Below are 22,611 nucleotides of genomic sequence, written 5' to 3'. Positions count from 1 at the left end.
CTTCTTCTAAAACTTTTATTTATTTATTTTTAGAGAGAGGGGAAGGGAGGGAGAAAAACATCAATATGTGGTTGTCTCTTATGTGCCCCCCACCGGGGACCTGGCCCGCAACCCAGGCCTGTGCCCTGACTGGGAATTGAACCAGCGACTCCTTGGTTTGCAGGCTGGCACTCAGTCCACTGAGCCACACCAGCCAGGGCTATTTTTCAGTTACATTTTACTTTTAATAATATTTTATATTAGTTTCAGGTGTATGGCATAGTGGTTAAACAATCATATAGTTTGCAAAGTGTTCTTCCCGTTATTTCCAGTCCCCACCTGGCAGCACACACAGTTACTACAAAATTGTTGACTGTATCCCTATGCTGTACTTTACATCCCCGTGACCGTTCTGGAGCTACCAATTTGTACTGCTTAGTCCCATTAACTCTCTCACCCAGTCCCCTAAACTGCCTCCTCTCTGGCAGCCGTCAGTCCACCTCTGGGTCTGAATCTGTTTCAGTTTTATTTTGATCTTCAGATTCCACAATAAGTGAAATTATATGGTGTTTGTCTTTCTCCGACTGACTGATTTCTCTTAGCATAGTACCCTCTAGGTCTTGCAAATAGTAAGATTTCATTCTTTTTATGGCCTAGTAATATTCCAATGTACATATATACCACTCCTTCCCTATCAAATTGTCTATTCATGGGCACTTGGGCTGCTTCCATGTATTGGCTATTGTAAATAATGCTGCAATGAACATAGGAGTGCATATATATTTTTTCAAACTATTGTTTTGGGTTTCTTCAGATACATACTCAGAAGTGAAATTTCTGGGTCATAAGGCAGTTCCATTTTTAATTTTTTGTAGAACCTCTATACTGTTTCCCACAGTGGCTGCACCAACCTGCATTCCCACCCACGGTGCACGAGGGTTCCCTTTTCTCCACATCCTTGCAAACACATGTCATTTGTGGATTTATTGATGGTAGCTGTTCTGATAGGCTTGTGGTGATATCTGATTGTGGTTTTAATTTGCATCTCTCTGGTCATTAGTAACATTGAGCATCTTTTCATGTGTCTATTGGCCATTTGTATGTCCTCTTTGGAGAAGTGTCTGTTCACATTCTTTGCCCATTTTGGCATATAGGTGTTCATTGGATTCTTCTGGGGAGGGGTTTTTGGTGTTGAGTAATATGAGTTATTTATAAATTTTGGATATTAACCCCTTATCAGATGTATCACTGGTAAATATGTTCTCCCATTAAGCAGGCGGTCTTTTCATTTTGTTGATGGTTTCCTTTGCTGTGCAAAAACTTTTTAGTTTGATTAGTCCCATTTATTTTTTCTTTTGTTCCCTTGCCCAAGAAGATATATCAGGAAAAAAATTGCTAAAAGAAATGTCAGAAATTGTATTGCCCATGTTTTCTTCTAGGAGTTTTATGATTTTGAGTCTTACATTTAAGTGTTTAACCCATTCTGAGTTTATTCTTGTATAAGGTATAAGGACATGGTCTGGTTTCATTTTTTTGCATGCCTCTGTCCAGTTTTCCCAGCACCATTTATGGAATAGACCATTTTTACCACATTGTATGTTCTTAGCTCTTTTGTCAAACACTAATTGGTCATAGGTGTGGGTTTATTTCGGTTCCACTGATCTATATGTCTGCTTTTATGCTGGGACCATGCTGTTTTGATTACAATGGCCTCCTAGTTAGTTTGATATCAGATAGCATGACACCTCTGACTTTATTCTTCTCTCTTTTTCGTTATTGCTCAGGCTGTTCTTGTTCTTTTGTGATTCCACGTAAACATTTGGATTACTTGTTCTCGTTCTGTGAAAAATGCCATTGGTATTTTGATAGCAATTACGTTGAACCTATAGATTGCTTTGGGTAGTGTGGACATTTTAAGGATGTTAATCCTTATCGTCCATGAATACAGTATGTGCTTCCATTTATTTATATGTTCAGCTTCTCTCTCATTTAGTGGTTTATCATTTTCCAAGAACAGATCTTTTATCTCCTTGGTTAAATGTATTCCTAGGTATTTTTTGATGCAATTATAAATGGGATTGTTTTCTTAGTTTCCTTTTCTGATAGTTCATTATTGGTGTATAAAAATGTAACTGATTTCTGAATATTAATTTGTATTCTGATACTTCGCTGAATTCATTTATCGGTTCTGGTAGTTTTTTTGGTGGAGTCTTTAGGGTTCTCTATATACAGTATCACCTTATCTGCAAATAATAACAGTTTTACTTCTTCCTTTCCAATTTGGAGGCCTTTTATTTCTTCTTGTCTGAGTGCTGTGGCCAGGACTTCCCGTACTATGTTGCATAAGAGAGGCGAAAGCAGACATCCCTGTCCTGTTTCTGATCTTAAGGGGAACGCTGTTAGTTTTTCCCCGTTGACTATGATGTTGGCTGCAGGTTTGCAATATTTGGCTTTTATTATATTGAGGCGTGTTTCTTCTACTCCCACTTCTTTGAGAATCTTTATCATAAATGGGTGCTAACTTTATCAGATGTTTTTTTCTGCATCTGTGATATGATTATGTGGTTTTATCTTTCACCTTGTTTATGTGGTGGATCACACTCATTGATTTGCAGATATTGTATCAACTTTGTATCTCAGGAATAACTTCCAGTTGATCACGGTGTATGATCTTTTTTTAAAAAAAGATTTTATTTATTTATTTTTAGAGAGAGAGGAAGGGAGGGAGAAAGAGAGGGAGAGAAACATCAGTGTGAGAGAGAAATATCAATCAGTTGCCTGTTGTATGCACCCTGACCAAGGACCGAACCCAGAACCCAGGTATGTACTGTGATCAGGAATTGAACCAGTGACCCTTCACTTTGCAGAATGACAGCCAACCAACTGAGCCCCACTGGCCAGGGAAGTGTATGATTTTCCAATGTATTGCTGATCGCTGGATTTGGTTTGCTAATATTTTGTTGAGGATTTGTACATCTATATTCATGACAGATATCGGCCTGTAATTTTCTTTCTTTGTAGTGTCTTTATCTGGTTTTGGAATTAGGGTAATGCTGGTCCTATAAAATGAGGTTGAGGGGCTTCCCTTCTCTTGAATATTTTAGAATAGTTTGAGTAGGATAGATGTTTGGTAAAATTCAAATGTGAAGCTATCTGGTCCAGGACTTTTGTGTGTTGGGAGTTTTTTAATTGATTTTTAGAGTGAGAAAGAGCAAAATAATTTGTTGTTCCACTCATTTATGCATTTGTTGATTGATGGTCGTGTGTGCCCTGACTGGGGATCAAACCGGCAACCTTGCTATATAGGGTCAATGTTCTAACCAACTGAGCTACTCTGCCAAGCCTGTTAGGAACTTTTTTGATTACTGCTTTAATTTCGTTATTTGTAATTGGTCCACTCAGATTTTCTGTTTGTTCTTGATTCAGTTTTGGAAGATTGTAAGTTTCTAGGAATTTATGCATTTCTTCCATATTGTCCAATATGTTGGCATATAGGTGTTCATAACTTTTTCTTATAATCCTTTGTATGTCTGTGGTATCAGTTATTACTTCTCTTTTTTTCATTTATTATTTATTTGGGTCCTCTCTTTTTTTCTCTGGATGAGTCTGGTTAAAAGTTTATCAGTCCTGTTTATCTTTTCAAAGACCCAGCACTTACTTTCATTGAACTTTTTATTAAAAAATATTTTATTTATTTATTTTTAGAGTGAGGGGAAGGGAGAAAGAGAGGGAGAAAAATATCAATGTGTGAGAGACACATCGATTGGTTGCCTCTTGCACACCCCCAACTGGGAACCTGGCCCGCATCCCAGGCATGTGCCCTGACTGGGAATTGAACTGGTGACCGTTTGGTTTGCAGGCCGGCACTCAATCCAGTGAGCCACACCAGCCAGGGCACATTGATCTTTTAGATTGTTTTTAGTCTCTATTTCCTTTATTTCCACTCTGATCTTTGTTGTTAACTTCCTTCTACTCACTTTGTGCTTTGTTTGTTGTTCTTTTTCTAGTTCATTTAGGGGTGAGGTTAGATTATTTGAGATTTTTCTTGATTCTTGGGGTAGGCCTTATTGCTATGAATTTCCCTCTTAGAACTGCTTTCTCTGTGTTCCATAGATTTTGGGTTGTTGTGTGTTCATAGTCATTTGTCTCAAAGTAACTTTTGATTTCTTCACTGACCCTATTGCTAACCCCTTGTTTGGTGCCTGGCATCTCGCCACATGTGTGTGTGCTGTCAGTTTTCTTCTCGTGATTGTTTTCTAGTTTCGTACCATTGTGGTTGGAGAAGATGCCTGATATGACTTCAATCTTCTTAAATTCACTGAAACTTGTTTTGTGTCGTAACATGTGGTCTATCTAGAAAATGTTCCATGTGCACTTGTGAAGAATGTGTATTCTGTGGCTTTGGTGTGAAATGTTCTGAAAATACAGGGTGGCAAAAGTCAGTTTATGGTTGTAAGTATGCAGAAGACTTTATTCTTGTATTATGATTCATTAATTATTATATTATTTTTCCCAAACGAACAACTGTAAACCTACTTTGCCATATGCTGTATCAATTAAATCCATCTGGTTTAGGATGTCATTTAAGTCTTCTCTTACCTTGTTGATTTTTGTCTGGGAAATCTATTTATGAATGTCAGTGGGGTGTTAAAATCCCCTACGATGACTGTATTACTGTTGCTCTTTCCCTGTATATCCATCAAGATTTGCTTTATATATTTAGGTGAACCTATGGCGGATGTATAAATGTTTATAGGTGTTATATCCTCTCGTTGATTAATCCCATTACTGTTCACGTAGTGTCCTCCTTTGTCTCTTATGATAGCCTTTGATTCAAAGTCCATTTTGCCTGACATAAGTATTGCTACCCCATCTTTTTTTTCATTTCCATTTGCATAAAATAATCTTTGTTTAATCTTTACTTTCAGTTAGTGTGTATCTTTTGTTCTGAAGTGGATCTCTTATAGACAGCATGTACATGGGTCTTGTTTTCTTATTCATTCAGCTACCCCATGTCTTTTCATTGGAGCAGTTAAGCTATTTACATTTAACATGATTACTGATGTGTGTTTATTGCCATTTTATTCTGTATAAGTGTGTTTCTCTCTTTTTTTTCTTTCTTCTCCTTAAAGGAGACCCATTGACATTTCTTGTAATAATGGTTTGGTGGTAATGAACTCCTTTAGCTTTTTCTTGTCTTGGAAGCTCTTTATGTCACCTTCAATTTGAAATGAGAGCCTTGATGGGTAGGATAGTCTTGGCTGTAGGCCCTTGTGTTCACCACTTTGAATATATCATGCCAATTTCTTCTAGTCTGAAATATTTCTGTTGAGAAATCAGGTGACAGTCCTATGGGAGCTCCCTTGTACGTAACCGTGTCTTTCTTGCTGCTTTTGAGATTCTCTCTTTGTCTTTAACGCTTGCCATTTTAATTATATGTCTTGGTGTGGTCCTCTTTGGGTTCATCTTGTTTGGGATTCTCTGTGCTTCCTGGACATGTGTGTCCTTTCCTTCACTAGATTAGGTAAATTATCAGCCATGATTTCTTCAAATAGGTTCTTGATTCCTTGTTATCTATCTTCTCCTTCTGGGACCCCTGTGATGCAGATGTTGTGTTTCCTGTTATCCCAGAGGTCTCTTAGACTATCCTCATTTTTTAAAATTCTTTTTTCTTTTTGCTGCTCTGACTAGGTGTTTTCTGCTACCTTGTCCATTCTTTAAATGTTTGGTAGAACTCACTACTGAAGACATCTGGTCCTTGGCTTTTCTTTGTAGGAAGTTTTTAAATTACTAATTCAATCTCTTTACTTATTATAGGTCATATAGATTTTCTTTTTTAAAATATATTTTATTGATTATGCTATTACAGTTGTCCTATTCCACCCCCTTTATTCACCTCCGCCCTGTACACCCCCTCCCACCACATTTCCCCCTTTTAGTTCATGACCATGTGTCGTACATATAAGATCTTTGGCTTCTACATTTCCTATACTATTCTTATCCTCCTCCTGTCTATTTTCTACCTACCATTTATGCTACTTATTCTCTGTACCTTTCCCCCCTCTCTCCCCATCCCACTCCCCTGCTGATAACCCTCCATGTGATCTCCATTTCTGTGGTTCTATTCCTGTTCTAGTTGTTTGCTTAGTTTTGTTTTTTTTAAGGTTTAGTTGTTAATAACTGTGAGTTTGTTGTCCTTTTACTGTTCGTATTTTTTATCTTCTTTTTCTTAGATACATCCCTTTAACATTTCATATAATAAGAGCTTGGTGATGATGAACTCCTTTAACTTGACCTTATCTGGGAAGCACTTTACCTGCCCTTCCATTCTAAATGAAAGCTTTGCTGGATAGAGCAATCTTGGATGTAGGTCCTTGCCTTTCATGACTTGGAATACTTCTTTCTGGCCCCTTCTTGCCTGCAAGGTTTCTTTTGAGAAATCAGCTAATAGCCTAATGGGAACTCCTTTGTAGGTAACTGTGTCCCTTTCTCTTGCTGCTTCTAAGATTCTCTCCTTCTGTTTCATCTTGGCTAATGTAATTATGATGTGCCTTGGTGTGTGCTTCCTTGGGTCCAGCCTCTTTGGAACTCTCTGAGCTTCCTGGACTTCCTAGAAGTCTATTTCCTTTGCCAGATTGGGGAAGTTCTCCTTCATTATTTGTTCAAATAAGTTTTCAATTTCTTGCTCTTCCTCTTCTCCTTCTGGAGCCCCTATGATTTGGATGTTGGAATATTTAAAGATATCCTAGAAGTTCCTAAGCTCCTCCTTGTTTTTCTGAATTCTTGTTTCTTCATTCTGGTCTGGTTGGATGTTTCTTTCTTCCTTATGCTCCAAACCATTGATTTGAGTCCCGGTTTCCTTCCTGTCACTGTTGGTTCCCTGTGCATTTTCCTTTATTTCACATAATGCAACCTTCATTGCTGCCTGGGTCTTTTTTATGCTGTTGAAGTACCCAGTGAGTTCCTGGAGCATCCTGATAACCAGTGTTTTGAACTGTGCATTTGACAGATTGGCTATCTCTTTGTTGTTTAGTTGTATTTTTTCTGGAGCTTTGACCTGTTCTTTTACTTGGGCCTTTTTTTTTTTTTTTTTTTTTTGGTCTTGGTGGGCCTGTTACGTAGTAAGGGGCGGAGTCTTAGGTGTTCACCAGGGTGGGGCACCCTAAGTCATTGGTTGTGATGCTATATGTGGGGGAGGGGTCTGAGAGGGAACCACGCCGCTTGCTCTGCTCTCTGTGGGTTTTCAGTCACTTCCCCCTGCTACCCATAAGCAAACTGGGCCCTTCTGGTGCTGATTTCCGGGTGGATGGGCTTGTGTACATTTTAGGACCCTCTAGGTCTCTCCAATGCACTCTCCTGTGTGGCTGGGAGTTTCTCTTGCCACTTCAGCCCCCACAGGGTTTTTAAGTCAGAGGCCTTGAGGCTTTATTTCCTGCACTTGGAGCCTGAGTTGTAGGGTCTGTCTCGCTCCCCAGTTGTTCCTCCCGGTTTATCTGCGCACGAATGTGGGACCACCCAGTCCACAATCCGCTGCCTTGCTGGGCTTGCCAGCTGCTGCCTTGTCCACCCTGGTCCTCCAGCCACCGCCTTGCTGTGAGTCCTCTCCGCCCTACTGTCTGTCTCTACCCCTCCTACCAGTCCGGATGAGTGTTTCTTCTTTAACTCCTTGGTTGTCAGACTTCCATACAGTTAGATTTTCTGTCAGTTCTGGTTGTTTTTTGTTTTTAAATGTGTTGTTGTCCTTCTTTTGGTTGTGCAAGGAGGCACAGTGTGTCTACCTATGCCTCCATCTTGGCCGGAAGTTGGTCTCTATAGATTTTCTATTTCTTCTTAGTCAGCCATAACTTTTAATAATGGTTAACTACATCCCTACATGAAATACAGGCTTCATATAGTTATTTCTTATAAAACCAATTGGGTTAGGCTAAAAATGTGAATTCAGAAAATGTTCACTCACCCCGTTAAAACTCCTTGCCCTCTATTAGAGTGAGGATAAAGAAAAGACAAAGACAAAACAAACACCCTCAGCTTGGCATTTATTTCTTTTATTTTTTAAAATGAGTTTTTAAAATTTTTAAAATTTACTTTGAGGGGGAAAGAGTGGGAGAAAGAGAGAGAAACATCAATGGGAGAGAAACATCGATCAGTTGCCTCTCATATGCACCCCAACCAGGGACCAAACCCACAACACAGGCAGGTGCGTTGACCAGGGATTGAACCGGTGACCTTTCACTTTGTGGGATGGTGCCCAGCCAATTGAGCTACACTGGCCAGGGCTTGGCATTTAAATGTGCTTCCTGGTGTGGGGCCTGATTATTGCTCCATCCGCCTATCTCTTCATGGAGCACTTCAACTATACCAATATTAAGTTCCCCCCAATACACACCTTGCTGTCTTACCTGTGACCTCTCTATAATAGTATCATGCTATCCCTTGTTGCAACAGTCCTCCTTTCTTACCTCTTGCAGCCCACACCTCTCCCTATCCCTGCCTGGGGATGGCTCTCCTGGCTCTTCAAGACTTAGTTCAGGCTAAGGTAGCGCTTCTTCCAGGAAGCTTCCTGGCACCCCAGGCTAGATTAGGACTTCTTGTGGGCTCACCTAGAATGTTTGTGCTCCCTTCTCTTACAGCATTTATCGGGGTATATGGTCATTGTCTGTTTTCACGTCTGCCTCCTCTCACCCCAGTCTCGGTTCTTGCCCTTAACAGGGCCCAGCATGGGGACCCACACAGAGCTGATGATCAGAAGTGTTAGTGGAATGAATGAGTGTGTTTTTCTTCCTGGGTACAGGTGAGTGGGATGCCTTACTCCATCCTCCAGAGGGATGGATCAGAGGTGGAGAAAGACCGAAGACCACCACCACCACCACCACCACCACCACCTCCTCCAGCACCCAGAGAGGTGAAGAGGACTCGGAGGAAGCTTCTACCTGCCTCAGTCTCCAGCAAGTACCGTGGCTATGAGGAGCTGCTGACAGCCAAGCCTGACCCAGCCTTCATTGAGCCAAAGGGTATGTGAGAGGAATGCCTCCAAGGCAGGGGCCCTTCTCCACAGCCCAGAGCCCAGGGCAAAGCTGGTGCTGCTGCTAAGGCTCTTTTCCAGAGCAGGGTGCTGTCTTCTATCTGAATGTCTGTCAAAGGGCCCCTGAGGGTGTCCTGGTTTGGGGCCCTACATGCAGGACCCATGGCCTGGGCCTTAATTGGCTTTGGGGAGTCACAGCTGTTCAGAGACTCCAGCAGTCTGGGCCTAGCTCTGGCTGGAAAAGTCTCTCCAGGAAGGGTTTGATGAACAAACACCCAGACTGGCCAGATTCCCAGTTAAGACCCAAATTGAACATCCAAAATCCTCTCTACTTGGTTTAAGGCAAGGAAACCCGTGCCACCTGTGAGGCCCTTATTTCAGACTGGTGCGTTAACAGGTTTGGTTCTTTCAAAGAACTGGTGCTCAGCCGAGCTCCCTGGGGTGTCAGTCCCTGCAGTGTAACCCCCTGAGGCTAACGGAGTCATACTGGGGCCAGCCCCTCTCCCCACTCCAGTGCTCTTCCTATTGGGATCTTTGCTTATAGGCGCCAGGGATTCACTGAACCACTGATGGAACTCTGACACTGCAACAGACCAGGGATAGATGGGGGGCTTCTCATCCTTTTGCCCAGGGCCACTGTTCTGTGGGCAATGAGGAAATTGGGGGAGGCATCTAGTAAGAGGAGGGCAAGTGCCTGGACTCCACCTCGACTCCCTCCCTGCCCTAGGGATCCAGAAGAACACGCAGGCCCTGCAGCACATGCTCAAGCACCCGGTCCTGTACGGCTCCTCCAAGCCCAGGCGGGATGCTCTTCAGAGGCACTATGCTCCCAAGGAGAAACGGGTAAGCCCGCGCCTTACTGAGTGTACAGGTAGCCCTCAGGACCCCACAGGGGCAGAGGCAGCGGTCACCTCCTGGCCTTCTAAGGGCCATGCTTTACCCGAACCCCCAACTGCTTCCCTGCCTGTGGCTGTGGCTGTGCGTGGAGGTGAGGCCAGGAGAGACTGAGTGTGAGACTGGGGAACACTCTCCTCCCTTACCTCCTGTCAGGCCCAGAGGATCCCTATTCCACCCCCGCGGAAGACTCGAGCCCAGCTGCTGGATGACATCCTCATTCGCATGCGGGACCCCCGGAACATTACAGAGGCCCCACTAGGTATGGCTCTGGCCCCCCAGTCCTCAGCTGCCAGAACCCTGGATCTAGAACAGGGGTGTCACACTCATTTTCACTGGGGGCCACATCAGCCTCGCGGTTGCCTTCAAAGGGCCGAATGTAATTGCAGGACTGTATAAATGGAACTACTCCTTAACTAGGGGCAAGGAGCTCAGCACTGCTGCTGGGTAGAAACACAATGCCGGGCCAGGTAAAACAATGTGGTGCGCGGGAGTCAGCCCATAGGCCTTGTGTTTGCCACCTGTGATCTAGAAGGTTACACATCTGCTGGAACAGGGCAAAGGGCTTGTGTCAGATCGGGAAGGGCCCTTAGGAGCATGTGCCCCAGCCCTTCCCATGTGCAGATACAGAAAATGAGGCCTGAGTGAGGCAGAGAGCTGCCTAAAGTCACATCGCATGCTACATACTGGAACTAAGGCTTGGGATAGAATCAGGAGGGGACACTACTGGCTTCCTGATGACCCTGAACGCTCTTCTCACCCCATCCCAATTTGGGGGGGTGGGGGAGGCTCTAGACCCAGCCCCACCTCCTTGGGCCAGTGAGCCCCTGCCCTCCTGACCCCTCTCCCTGCAGGTGCTGTTCTGCGCCGGCGCACAGAGCGGCGGCTGGTGAACCAGCAGCAGTACCTGGAGGCCAAGCGCCTGCTGAAAGAATTCCGAGCACGGTACCGGGAGCTGGTGCGGTGCTCGCTGCAGAAGGTGTTCAGGGCCCCAGCGCCGCCCACGTCCCACCCGGCCCTGAGCGAGGGCCAGCCTAAGTTTGGCCGCTTCCTCCAGTTCATGGATGAGTTCTGCCCAGAGCCCACGACCAGTGACTCTAAAGGCTAGAGCTGCATACAGGGCCACACGTGCCCCTGGCCTGTTCCCCACACCCCCCCTGAGGGCTCCGCACCCTGGATGGAGCCTCCAGGCCGGCTCGGGTGGGTATGGCTGGGTGCTGGTCTCAGAGCTCAGCTCAGGCTTGCTGGCTGGCCACAGAGTGGGGAGATCATCAGGACCTCCCCTTCCTAGGCCGGGCGGGGCCGGGCGGGATCCAGGGCCTGGCCCAGCAGCAATAAAGAGCCCGTGCACAGAGCAGAGTAGTCCACGTTCTTCCTTGGAGCCTGTGCCAGGCTGCCACACTGGGGAAAGGTCCTGGGCTTGATCCATATCCCCAGAGTCCTGTGGGAAACCCGCCTGAGTTATCCGTGTCCAAGAGTTGTGTTGACCTCTAGGGTAGAAAACAGACTTGATGGGACAGAGAAGCAGCACAGAATCTAAGCCTCAGATAATAACTCGCCCACGGCCAAGAAAGTGTGTGTATGTTAGGAGGGGTGGCAAAATTGAGGCCACCAAGGTCCAGAAATGGTGCTTTTTCTGTCGGACAGCTTTTTCTGTTGTGAGGGCAAATGTGGAGAAGGGAAGAAGAGAGGACTGGGAATCCCCTTACCAGATAACCATGGCCACAAAGTTGGGACGAGCAGAGGAGACGGCTAACATGGAGTTTCCCAAGGTACTCTAATCCAGGACACGGGCTGAAGTCCCATGTGCAAACATGGTGAGCTGTGGCTCTGAAACGGGCCCTGGGGCTGTGCAAGGTCAGCCTGGGCACATGTAAGTAACCAGTCTGGCCAAGGCAGCCTGTGGGGTTGTCCATTCGTGTGCGGGCCCGGGAGCCCGCACCTGCTACAGAGGAGGATCTGGAGAAGGCCACGGGCTAACTTCCAGAGATGTGCTTCTGGAGATAGATACCAGGCGTGGCCTAGTCACCTGGGCAACGCTTGCTCCTAAGACTACTCTCCTGGAGGTGCCTACAATTCGGACCTGGAGAGCAGGCCTGTGGTTCCCAAGAACCAGGAAGCAGTGGCAGATGAATTAAGGATCCTCAGCAAGACACAAACTTCTACAGCCTAAGTTGTAATTACAGTCTTATAGCCACTGTTCTGATAGGAGAAGCATGGAGTGTGTGCAATATTTTGAGTGTGAGGTTCTATTAGGACACAGATTATTTGCATACTATCACAGTCAACCTGTCTCACACATGTGACCAGTTAAATATTTACCATACCAGGCACAGTCTCATTTATACAGTCACATACGCATAACAAATGATAAAGTCATCCATGTCTCACTCATTCCCACGGGCACCTGGAGAGATGCAGGTAATACAGTGTTGCCCACAGCAGCATTCCTGCATGGGCACATGTTGCTGACTCACCACCGTGGATCTCCTGGGGCCCCAAACCACCCTTTTTCTAATGTCAGGAGGGAGAGTCGGTCCCATCATTCACACTCAACCTCGCTATGTTCCAGGTCTGGAGAACTGGACGGCTCCCTTCAGCCAGAACCACCACCCAACTCTAGGCCTTCAGGTCTGAAAGGCTCCTGGGAACATCCTATCCCAACCTCAAAGCAGGAAGCCTTTCGTAAACACGACAACAGCTTATTCATCTCTTGCTTGCGCATCTAGTGACAGGGAGCTCATTCCCTCTAAAGGCCATCCCATCCTTTGCTGGAAAGCAGTAGGACAGGTCTAGTGATTGGGCTGTGTACCGAAGTCCGTCATTTGTCCGAGCTCAGCTTTTTGACCAAAAGCATGTCTGCTCTCTGCCCAGCCAGGTCAACCCTCCACCAGTGTGAAAACACCCTGTAAAGGCCACACTCATCCAAGCCAAACACTCAACATTCTCAGTTATTCCACATAGATTGCCTCGTAGACTTCCCACGTTTGGGGGCTTTCCCCTCCTCACGGTACCTAGACGCAGGACCAGTGTATTGCCCACCCCCTTCTCTGGGTAGGAAACTTTTACACACTCTTAAAACCAATGGCTTTACCTCTTTGGCTTTATGAAGGCTTTATCCACAGTCTACTAATATCAGAACTGCTTTTCCTATTTTATACTTGAAATTGACCTTTGATATCTGATGCATGATTTTTCACATTTCTTCATCTTAGTCTCAGCCCGGAGTCCCAGGCTGATCAGGAATCACTCCACATTCCTGATCATTAGCTGTTTACAGTGGGTGTAGAGTGCTGGCCCCTTGCCCCTCACGTGTAACTAAGTCATGCCAGTGTCGAACTCCCAGGAAGGAAGCTGCACAGCGACTCTGCTACTCATCTAGGAAGAGAACTAGGTAAGACTACATGGGAGCTGATATTTCCTATTCATCCTTTCAGCCTCAGCTCAAGTATGTCCTGGAACTCTCCTCCCGAGCTGAACTGGGCTTTCCTTTTTCGTGACCTAGTATGACCTCATTGGGCATCACACTGCCCTATACCAAGAAACGATACCGTCGGTGCACAGTGTAGGGCCTGAATCCAGGAAATACTCAATAAGATTGAACTCGTGGGTGAAATGGGAAATAGCTCAGCCTGGATATCTTAACGGGGTTATACACAGCTCTGGCTAAGACACTGGAAGCCGGTGCTGGGCACATTCCTGCAGGTACTGCCTCAGACTCCCCTTAAAATGACCCTGTTCCTACCAAGAAAACACAGCGCTCCAACCGACCCGCTTTAAGGCAGGGTATGGATTACTTACCCACCCTCCCACACGGTGACGTGCTGCATTTCTGGAAGCCATGTGATCATTCACCACTTGTGTCCAAGTCTCTTCTGTCTCTGCATTATCCAGACTTAGTCACATTACCAGGTTCAATTTTTAACCTTCTTATGTACTGTATGATACAGGGCAGCCCATTTAACCTTACCCATAGCAGCAGTGGAGTTTTCGGTCTCTATGGGTCTTTATGGTGTTAAAAACACACTTTGAGGGAAGGTTCTTCACTGAGCAAACTTCAGTTTTGTGCTTTTGAAGAGACATGACCTAGTCCTTATCTCAGTGAGTAAAGCCTCAGACTAGATTTGTGAAATGTTCCACCATTCATAACTACTCAAGAAGGCCCTTTGGGTGGTAGCCACCCTCTCCATCGTCAGCATAGTCACTCTCCGTAGTGGGCACATCTGATCCACCATTAGATGCTTCACCCGCTGGGCTGCCTCACCCACAGCCCCCTTCCTCATCCATAAGCCGATGGGAAGCTGGCTGCCACTCTTCTGAGCCTTCTCCAATCTTCGAACAAGAGCAAAACAGAATAGTTTCCCCCACCAATTCTTCAAAATTAGGTAGGCCCATCTGTTTCCCTAATCGCTTATCCAAGGTGCCGGTGAGCACCTGGGAGAGTTGATTGTGGCCACAGGAGAGAAAACTGATTTAGATGCAGACTGTGCCTCATAATGCTTGCTGCCTCAGGACACCTCCCACCCCTGCGGTGGGTGCAGAGGGAAGACTCCGCTCTCTTTAGCCACACAAGGCCCAGTCCAGGAGGAAAGGCAACCCAGGAAGCAACTGGAGCTATATGTTAGCCAAGGCCAGCGGAGGGTGGCACCTCCGTGAGGTTTTGAGCCAGGGCAGCAGAAAGAGCAATCAGTGACTTTGGAGCCAGAGGTCCCAGCTTCCAGGCCATCAGGGCCAGCTGCCCACCTGTAAATGAGGCCACCCTTTCAGGGCACCGGGCTGTAAGGTAATTAACAAGTGTAGATGTAGAGCATTTCTGTTACTTTAGGACCCAAGGGATAATCAATATGTTCTCATATCTCCAACTAGCATTGTTTCTTGCAAATTTAGATCTTATTTATTTTTAGAGAGAGGGGAAGGGAAGGAGAGAGGGAAATATCAATGTGTGGTTGCCTCTCACGTGGCCCCCATTGGGGACCTGGCCCACAACCCAAGAATGTGTCCTGACTGGGGATCGAACTGGCAACCCTTCGGTTCACAGCCAGCACTCAATCCACTGAGCTACACCAGCCATGGCATGTTTCTTGCAAATCATTTTAACAACCCTCTTGGGAAGAGCTTGGGCCAGGTGATTTCAAAGGTCCTTCAAGTGCTGGTTTACCATGGTGGCATAGACTCTTACACCAGTCCTTCGAATTGGCTTTACAAGTTTACAAGAAACAGGGATACGTTTGTTCCCTGGTGGATGAGAAACTGACAGCAAGGGGGTTTTGATGAGTTCCTGAGCAATGGTTCCAAGAAGGTATTTTTAAAAATCAGATGTTCTGAGTACAGCCCTGATGTGCAAGGACAGTGTCACCCCGTGCATTTGTTCTTTACTCCAATTCTGTCTTGGTGCATTTATTAGAAGAATGGCTATGAGAATAAACGTTGTAAATTGGAAATAACTTAGAACTCAGAACATGTAGCTGTACACCACAGAAACCCCATCCCGCCTTATTTCTCCCATCATCCTGAATGCCAAAGCAAGACATTCCAACGCGGGGCATCTCCCAGCAAAGACAGCATCAAAAACCAAACACACGTAGTCTAAGCTTCGTCCAGATTTGCCTGAGCTTGCTCTCCAGAGGTGAGAGTTTTGACTAGAAACAGAACATTTTCTTTCATGAGTTTGCTTTACTATATACTTTCAACTTGGGCCTCTCCTCAAGTAGGTAAACATCCACCGGAGAATGCACTTCGGTACTGCTTAACAATCATCCCACTTGATTTCGTGCCATTTCTTTGTTGGCACAAGCATCCCCAACAGGGCATGCCCTGTTGTAAGCCCTCTATCGCTGTCAAAATGTTCTGTATGATGAGCGTGAGAGGTGGCCAGCAGCAGCAGTCAACGAGCATCTAAGCCCCTTCTCCAATTCTAATGCGCACAGCAGGCTGAATAAAACCAACACACAACCCACGATTTATTTCTAGGTGGCAGAGGGATAGGCCCTAATGACAACAATGTTTGTATAAAAAAGTGAGAGTAAACCACATCAAGTGCCAAAAAAAGCTGGCACTTATAATAACCATTTTTTCCCTTGCACAGTTACCCATTCTCTCCTTAGGACTTTCAGTGTTCTGCTGGAGGCTAAGGGTCGACCTCACTGAGGCACAGCCCCTGCTCCTGTTGGTCGCACAGCTTGGAGGGTGGGCAGGGCCAACAGGGAGAATCTGACCGCTGCCTTCGGGAGCCAGGGCCCAAAAGCTACCCTGGAGCTCTTAGCAGCTTGATCTTTGAGGGATGCATTGCCTGTTTTTATGCCATATTAGAGGAGAGGGCGATAAGCAAGCCTGGTCTCACCTTGGCTTTGTCGAACAAGTTCTTGATTTAGGGCACCAGAAAGCATAGTGAGGGAGCCTGCTCCAAGTTTGAGGTTGTCTCCCACACTTATTGACAAGACATTAAGGAAACACTTACTCACAAAGCAAAGTGTGTAAATATTTTTCTTAGGAAGAAAAAATACTGGTAATACATACAACAATGTGCACATACAGTCTTGGCACTTTTCCTTCATCCAATTTAACCAATCTCTAAAGTGGTGATCTCTATATATCTCAAAGTATCTTTTTCTGTAGCACAATCTTCAGAAAATTACAGTGAATAATAACCATGTGTAAAGATACATTTCTAGATTCTCTTTGGAGAAAAAATCTATTCAGCAGCCTCTTTCCCTAGAATCCCACTGTGCTCCAACACCCCAAAAAGCAGACCTGCTTCCTCATTGAGTCCCAAGAATTTATAAGCAGCTATACTCAATTCTAAACACTAGGCCGTAAGACCACTCTGTGGGTTGAAGGAAAAGGCTGGCTTAGAAAGATTTAAGTCCCTAAGTTCTTGATTTTCAAAGAAAAATGAAGGGCTGGCTGGGTTTTAACCCTTGGTGCATCACTTCCCCAGACCCCACATTCACCTTACTCGCACTGTGCAGGCTCTCCCTACCTGGATGTGTGTTCAGGGGGATACAGGTACATTTTCATTCGAATGGAAAAAAGCAGGAAGAAAAGCCAGTGAAACAAAGTCTCCTAAATCATTTGGATGTCCCCTCACTATCAATTGTGAGTATGTGTGTGTAACTTAAATGACTGTTCGGACCTAGAAAATTGTAATATAAAATAGGGCACAGGGTACTGGCCATTAAGTTCCTAATTTCTTACAAAAAGAAGAGGGATGGAAGGGGGAAGAGTCTGACTTGAATGACTTCCATGCCCATTCCAGCTACATATTTGATGATTAGGATCCAGCCTTCCATTTTTCTCTTCCTTCCCCCTGCTGGCCTTCCATGTCAGTGAAAAGCCAGGCAGGAAAAAGGAAAAAAACCCAGCTGCTGCCAGCCCCAGCTGAGAGGCCTGACTGAGGAAGAGGTTTGGAGGTTACTAGTGGAGACATAGACCTCTGACTGTGTCGGTGATCCTCAGCCTGCCTCCTTTCTTGGGGCTTAAACTAAAAGCAGCTTCTGATGAGATCTTATTGTCCTACAATCACTGGAGGGTGAAATTCATTCTCCTCTAGTAAAATCACTTAGGAAATGGAAAGCAGTGTTGCAACCAAATTCACAAATACTGATGGGAATATTTAAAATGTTCAAGGCAGCCTGCTTGGTGCTGGACAGCATCTTGAGTGGGACCATCCAAGATCTTCGCTATGGAAGCAGCGACCTTTCACAAGACCATTCATGAACTCTCCAGCCACATACACATTCAAATACATTCCATCGGACACTGAGCTCCACAGAACGGGAACCGTCCTTTCCATCTGCGCAGCTCCGTGTCCAGCACAAAGTTGGCACAAGTCTGAAGCTCAGGAAACGTCTGCCGGACGGAGTGGAAAGGATGAACAGCACAGCCTTCGGTCTCAGCTTCACCAGCCAAGCAGTGGCAGCTTCCCATTGTAGTCAGTTTGTCAGTTTGTAATCATACAGCAATTAATTAAGCAGCTTTGATTCTCTTAAGGTCATTTTTCTTATAGGAAAAGCAAACAAAAAAACACAGAGATAAAGCATTTATCACCAGTGCTCCCTCCAGGCAAAATTTTTAAATTAAATTTAAAAAAATAAATGAAACCACTTACAAAAGGTTTTCCTGGGAAGCCTCAGTGAAAAGGAATTAATCTTTTAAAAGAGAGGCAATTACATGAAAGGGGCCAGGGGCTGGACCCACACTCCCCTGATCTCACACCAGCCAAACAGGCCCAGATGACTTCTTCCATCAGGTAGCGATCAGCAGGGTCACGAACACGCCCCAGCAGGGTCTCCCCGCCCCCAGAAAAGGGCTGAGAGCCCCCTTCCCAGGACAACCACAGTTCTTAGATTCCCCATCAGAATGACCTCTTTCCCCTTTAATAACAAAAACAAAAACATGCGTATACACAAGGAACAGAGTTCGGGCGGCATGGGGAATTTGTATGGTGCATCAGATGCCAATGATCTGTGAGCAGTGTTTGCTTTGTCTGTCTCATCCTGGCTGCGAAACCCTCCCCAGCACTCTATTTTCCTCCCTCGTCTTTCTCCCTTTTTTCTCCAAAAAATTCATGTCAAGAACTCCATTTGTGACCAACTTCACAATTAAGCAACAAGAGAGGGAAACTTTTCAGAAAGAAAAAGTGTTCAGGTTTTAAGTATGGGAAGCATCTTAAAATACAGATAATACTTTAGTGGTTTTGCCTCCTCCAGAGCCACACAGATTAAAGATTAAGCCTCATCCCTCCTTAACCTAAACTGCTCAGCTGGAAGTGTGGAAAACAACTGTCAGTACGTTGCAGGCCCCACAGCAGGGCCAAGGGCAAAGTCAGTAAGCTGGATTCAGAATTCAGAATATTTGCTTAACAAGAAGTGGCTTTTCACTCTGCACCAGAAGTTAAAACGTGTTGTTTCTACTATGTGATTTCTTATTACTCTGGGGAAATATTTAAAATATATATCTTTTTCTATTAAAATATTTATCTTTTTTTCAAAAACAAAAATTGGTTCCAACTGAAAAGTATTTTTTGAATTATTGGGGATATAGAAAAAGGTGGCAAGTGGAAAAATAAGTGTCTTTGTTACTACCAATGAGACTAGCCTCCCAATAACATTGACTAAGATCAAAAGGGAACCATCTGAAACAGCAGTGACTGGTGTTTTCTCTAAGGGCCTTTAGTGAGTCCCCCTCTCTGTCTTCCGCAGCAACCAGCGCCAGCTCTTCTCTCTCGGGTACCAATACCTTCCAGCAGCCTGTGGAGGGCACATGTTGCTGGTAGGACCTAGAACTGAAGTGGTATGAATACAAAGTAATGAGACTGACATATGTTTTTAAACATACATCTGCACATGTGCACGCACAGACACAGGGAACACAGCATACATACATTCAGGTGAGTGACACTGCCCACCAAAGTAGTCACGGGGGAGGGTTCGCATATCTCAGTCATCATCAAAATGCTTAAGACGTCTCTGGAACCTCCCTCTGCAAACGGTTTAGGAGCTGCCTGAGAAGACGGCTCTACTTTACAGCTGCACCTCATTTATGACTCCACACGCTCGTTAAGCCACCTTCTCTTCCAGAGGCTTCAAAGAGCTTCTGGCCGGTTCCATACTTAAAATGCTCTCTCCTATAACTCCAAATGATTATAAAGATTTGCTCAGAGAAGGGAGGCAAATCTGAGGAGCAGCAAAATAAGGTGAAACCATAAATCCCCAGGGCCCTTGATCAGTGAGTCCTGTTCTGGATCTCTGCTTCTGCCTTAATAAGAGGAGGAAATTGGAATTGACTGTTAAGGTCCCTTCCAGTTCTAACATTTTAGGAGTCTATGTTTCCAGATGCTTCTAGACTTTGAGGATGATTCCAGAAGTGTTTTCACCAATAGCAACATCATTGGAAAACTGTGCAGCACCCTTCTGGGGCCACTCAAGGGGACAACATACAGTGGGATATAGAAGCTCTGAAAGGTCTGTTAAATGCCAGTCACATGACTTTATAGTAACAGCTCATACATGCACAGGGAATGCCAGCCCATTTGAGATTCCCTAAAATCCTATCTTAATCCCTATTGTCAATGAGCCCAGATGGGCAGAAGCACCAAGCACCACCAGGGATGCAAAAGACACATGGTGTCAGCTGTTAAGGAAAATAAACCCCAAAGGTCCATGGGACTGAATTTACCAGCTGCATCCAGCTAGATACCTTGTTTCCATAGTATGGAGTTTCCGCATTGTTCTTGCCTGACTTCTGGGCAAACTTTTTGGACTTTAGATCAACACTGCAGATAACCCTTGGCCCTGTGGGAGTGATGATGCCCAACTGTCCTTTATCTTACAGGGTGGAGCAGTGGGAAAAAGAAGGCTGTAAACTGTGGGGGTGGGGCTAACTGCACACTCTGTGTGTATAGTTCCAGCCAGCCTCAGTGACCTGCATGTGGATTTTGCACAACGGGCACCCGACGCCTAGCCGGCTTTCCCGAGGCTCCCCTGGCATGGCCTTCGGTTGCAGTCCGTTACGGCAACCCGTTAGTGTGGGAAATCCATGGGATTGTGGTCGGGGGACCCAGTGGTCAGTCTGGGCCATGCCACTTAGGTGAGAGAACTCGGACACCTGCGCTGCAGTTTCATCATCTAAAAATGGGGTCAATCCCACTTACATGTCAGGTCTCCTGTAAGACCAAGTTAAACAAGGACTGTGAAATGGTTGTCAACTATAGAGCAGTAGTCGAATGTTATTTTTTAAATAGGGAATGTTAATTAGCTTTTGTGGAAGCATAAACGCAAATGATTTCATTAGGAATATTTACTTGTGACAGGGGTCAGGAGAAGGGATAACATAATCTTTTTGGATCTGACAGAGAACTATACTGTTCCACTTCCTTGAAAATCATGGAACTTATTTTTATCTGCAAAGCTGATTTAAAAATACACCCTGTGAAAAAAGTCAGGAGGTCTATCAGTTTGAGAAGGTATCCCCCTTTCCTCTACCATTTCTAACTCTGGCCACCGTGCTCCTGAATCTCATTCCAAGTGGATGCCGCCGGATCGGGCCCAGAAGCACTCGGGCATGGGCCACTTCGGGGGCGGGCAGTGCTTCTGGCCTCGGTCACAGGGAGGCAAAGATGCAGTTTGCTTGGATATAGACTACAAAGGCCCTGGACCCTCTCAGATTTTGCCATTAAATGAAACCCAAAGTGAGAATGCTCTGTTCTTGAGGATAAATGATCAAGCCCGAAGACCTCTTAGGAAGAGGCGACAGGGTTCGTGAGGCGCTACTTGGACCCGGCCATGTTGCTGGACCGTAGGAGATACTGATCCACGCTTCCTTTTCGCCGACTCACAGTCCGCCGCTCGTTGTCAAACATGCGCTGCAACTGCAGAGCCAGCTGTCGATCCTCTTCCTCTTGCCGTGATCTCTGCTCCGACTCGCGCAGGGCAGGGTCTGCCGGGGCCAGGCCCGCCTCATCGCTGCTTTGTCGTGGCTTCTTAAGGGAGCCATTTTGTTCCAAGTGCTTGGTCTTGCAGTGTCTTTTCCGGCCCCGACGCAAGGAAGGAAGTGGCTCCTCACCTAGGTTGTCTGCCAGGACACCGTTAGGCACATCAAAATGATTCCCTGTCTTCAGCTGTTTCTTTGTTTTGAAGACCCCACCCAAAACACTGTTTTTGGCCAGCACTGAATTAACTGCCGAGATTTTCATGGCCGTACTTCTACAAGCTTTGTCTAACTTGGCATCTGAGCTTGACCCTGACCCTTCAAAGTGCTCTGTCTCCAAAGGAGTCCCACTGGCTCCCACTCTAAGTTCTGAAGAAGAGCAGGTTTCCATTGGGACCTCAGTGTTCCTTTTACTGTCACTGCCCTGTGCTTTTGTTTGGCTGACAGAGGGGAGATAATCCAGGTCAGCGGGGGCGGGGCCAGTACACTCAGGCAGTACACGCCCACTGGACAGTCTTGTATTTAGAGTCGGAAGTGGCTTCTCTTTGCTAGAATGGATAACTTCAGAGGCTAGCAAATCTTCCCCTGTTTCTGGAGCCGTGGAGGTAAGGGTGGCTTTCGAAAGCGTTTTTTTGATCTGCCGCTCCTGAAAGATCTGTTCCCACTTTTTGAGGATCCGCGGACTGGCCTCATACGAAGTCTGCTTCTGCAGGCTTCTGTTTAGGTTGCGGGGGGTTGACTTGATGATGAGGGGACTTAGCACACGGCCATCGGGGAGTCTCTTAGGAGGAGTGCACGGTGAGCAGACGATGGGCTTGAAATGGTTGAGCTCCTCGGAGATGCTGTCGTTGCTCTCAGGGCTAATGGAGCGCTCTGGCTTCTGCAGGGAAGACAAGGATGAGAGGGAGCTGAAGGGCAGACGCTTTTCAACGGTCAGGTCAGGGGCAGAGAGGCAGCGGTTGTTCTGAGTGGACAAGAGAACACCAATAACGGGGTTGGTGGTTGGGGTTATAGTTGTCACCTGAAAGAGATTGAAAAGATTATACATACATACATACACACACACACACACACACACACACAGTTTGCTTCGTAATTTCCTCACAATGATAGAGGCATAAGGAGAGAAAGGGCAAGAAAATGGATAAAGAATGATGTGAGCCTAAGAAAATGGGGGAAATCGCTAACCTAGAATGTACACTATTTGCAGAAATTCCTACAAACTTGAAACAATAAAATTGAAAATCAATAGAAAAAATGTCACATAGAATTTTAAAAACATTATTCTA

The 22,611-nt window shown here is 45.6% G+C and overlaps 2 protein-coding genes across 5 annotated transcripts in view; one reads left to right on the top strand and one right to left on the bottom strand.

The window, feature by feature from the left end:
* The window catches only part of XRRA1 (X-ray radiation resistance associated 1), a 61,351-nt gene extending 50,119 nt beyond the window's left edge, over positions 1-11,232 (top strand). For all 3 annotated transcript variants that reach the window (XM_045182074.3, XM_045182073.3, XM_053925844.1), the window contains 4 exons: positions 8,771-8,990; positions 9,729-9,844; positions 10,052-10,157; positions 10,750-11,232. In XM_045182074.3, coding sequence (XP_045038009.2) covers positions 8,771-8,990; positions 9,729-9,844; positions 10,052-10,157; positions 10,750-11,003 — 696 coding nt within the window. In that variant the 3' untranslated portion in view covers positions 11,004-11,232. The remainder of the gene's footprint in view (positions 1-8,770; positions 8,991-9,728; positions 9,845-10,051; positions 10,158-10,749) is intronic.
* Positions 11,233-16,362: 5,130 nt separating this feature from the next.
* Positions 16,363-22,611, bottom strand: part of RNF169 (ring finger protein 169) — a 77,411-nt gene continuing 71,162 nt past the window's right edge. The window contains exon 6 of one of the 2 annotated variants that reach the window (XM_053924070.2): positions 16,363-22,343. In XM_053924070.2, coding sequence (XP_053780045.1) covers positions 21,162-22,343 — 1,182 coding nt within the window. In that variant the 3' untranslated portion in view covers positions 16,363-21,161. The remainder of the gene's footprint in view (positions 22,344-22,611) is intronic. The other variant, XM_053924071.2, reaches the window with a different exon arrangement.

Source organism: Desmodus rotundus, chromosome 5, assembly GCF_022682495.2.
Source record: "Desmodus rotundus isolate HL8 chromosome 5, HLdesRot8A.1, whole genome shotgun sequence".
Classification (NCBI taxonomy): domain Eukaryota; kingdom Metazoa; phylum Chordata; class Mammalia; order Chiroptera; family Phyllostomidae; genus Desmodus; species Desmodus rotundus.
The sequence above is the reverse complement of the archived record's forward strand: the minus strand, read 5'-3'. Positions and strand labels throughout refer to the sequence as shown.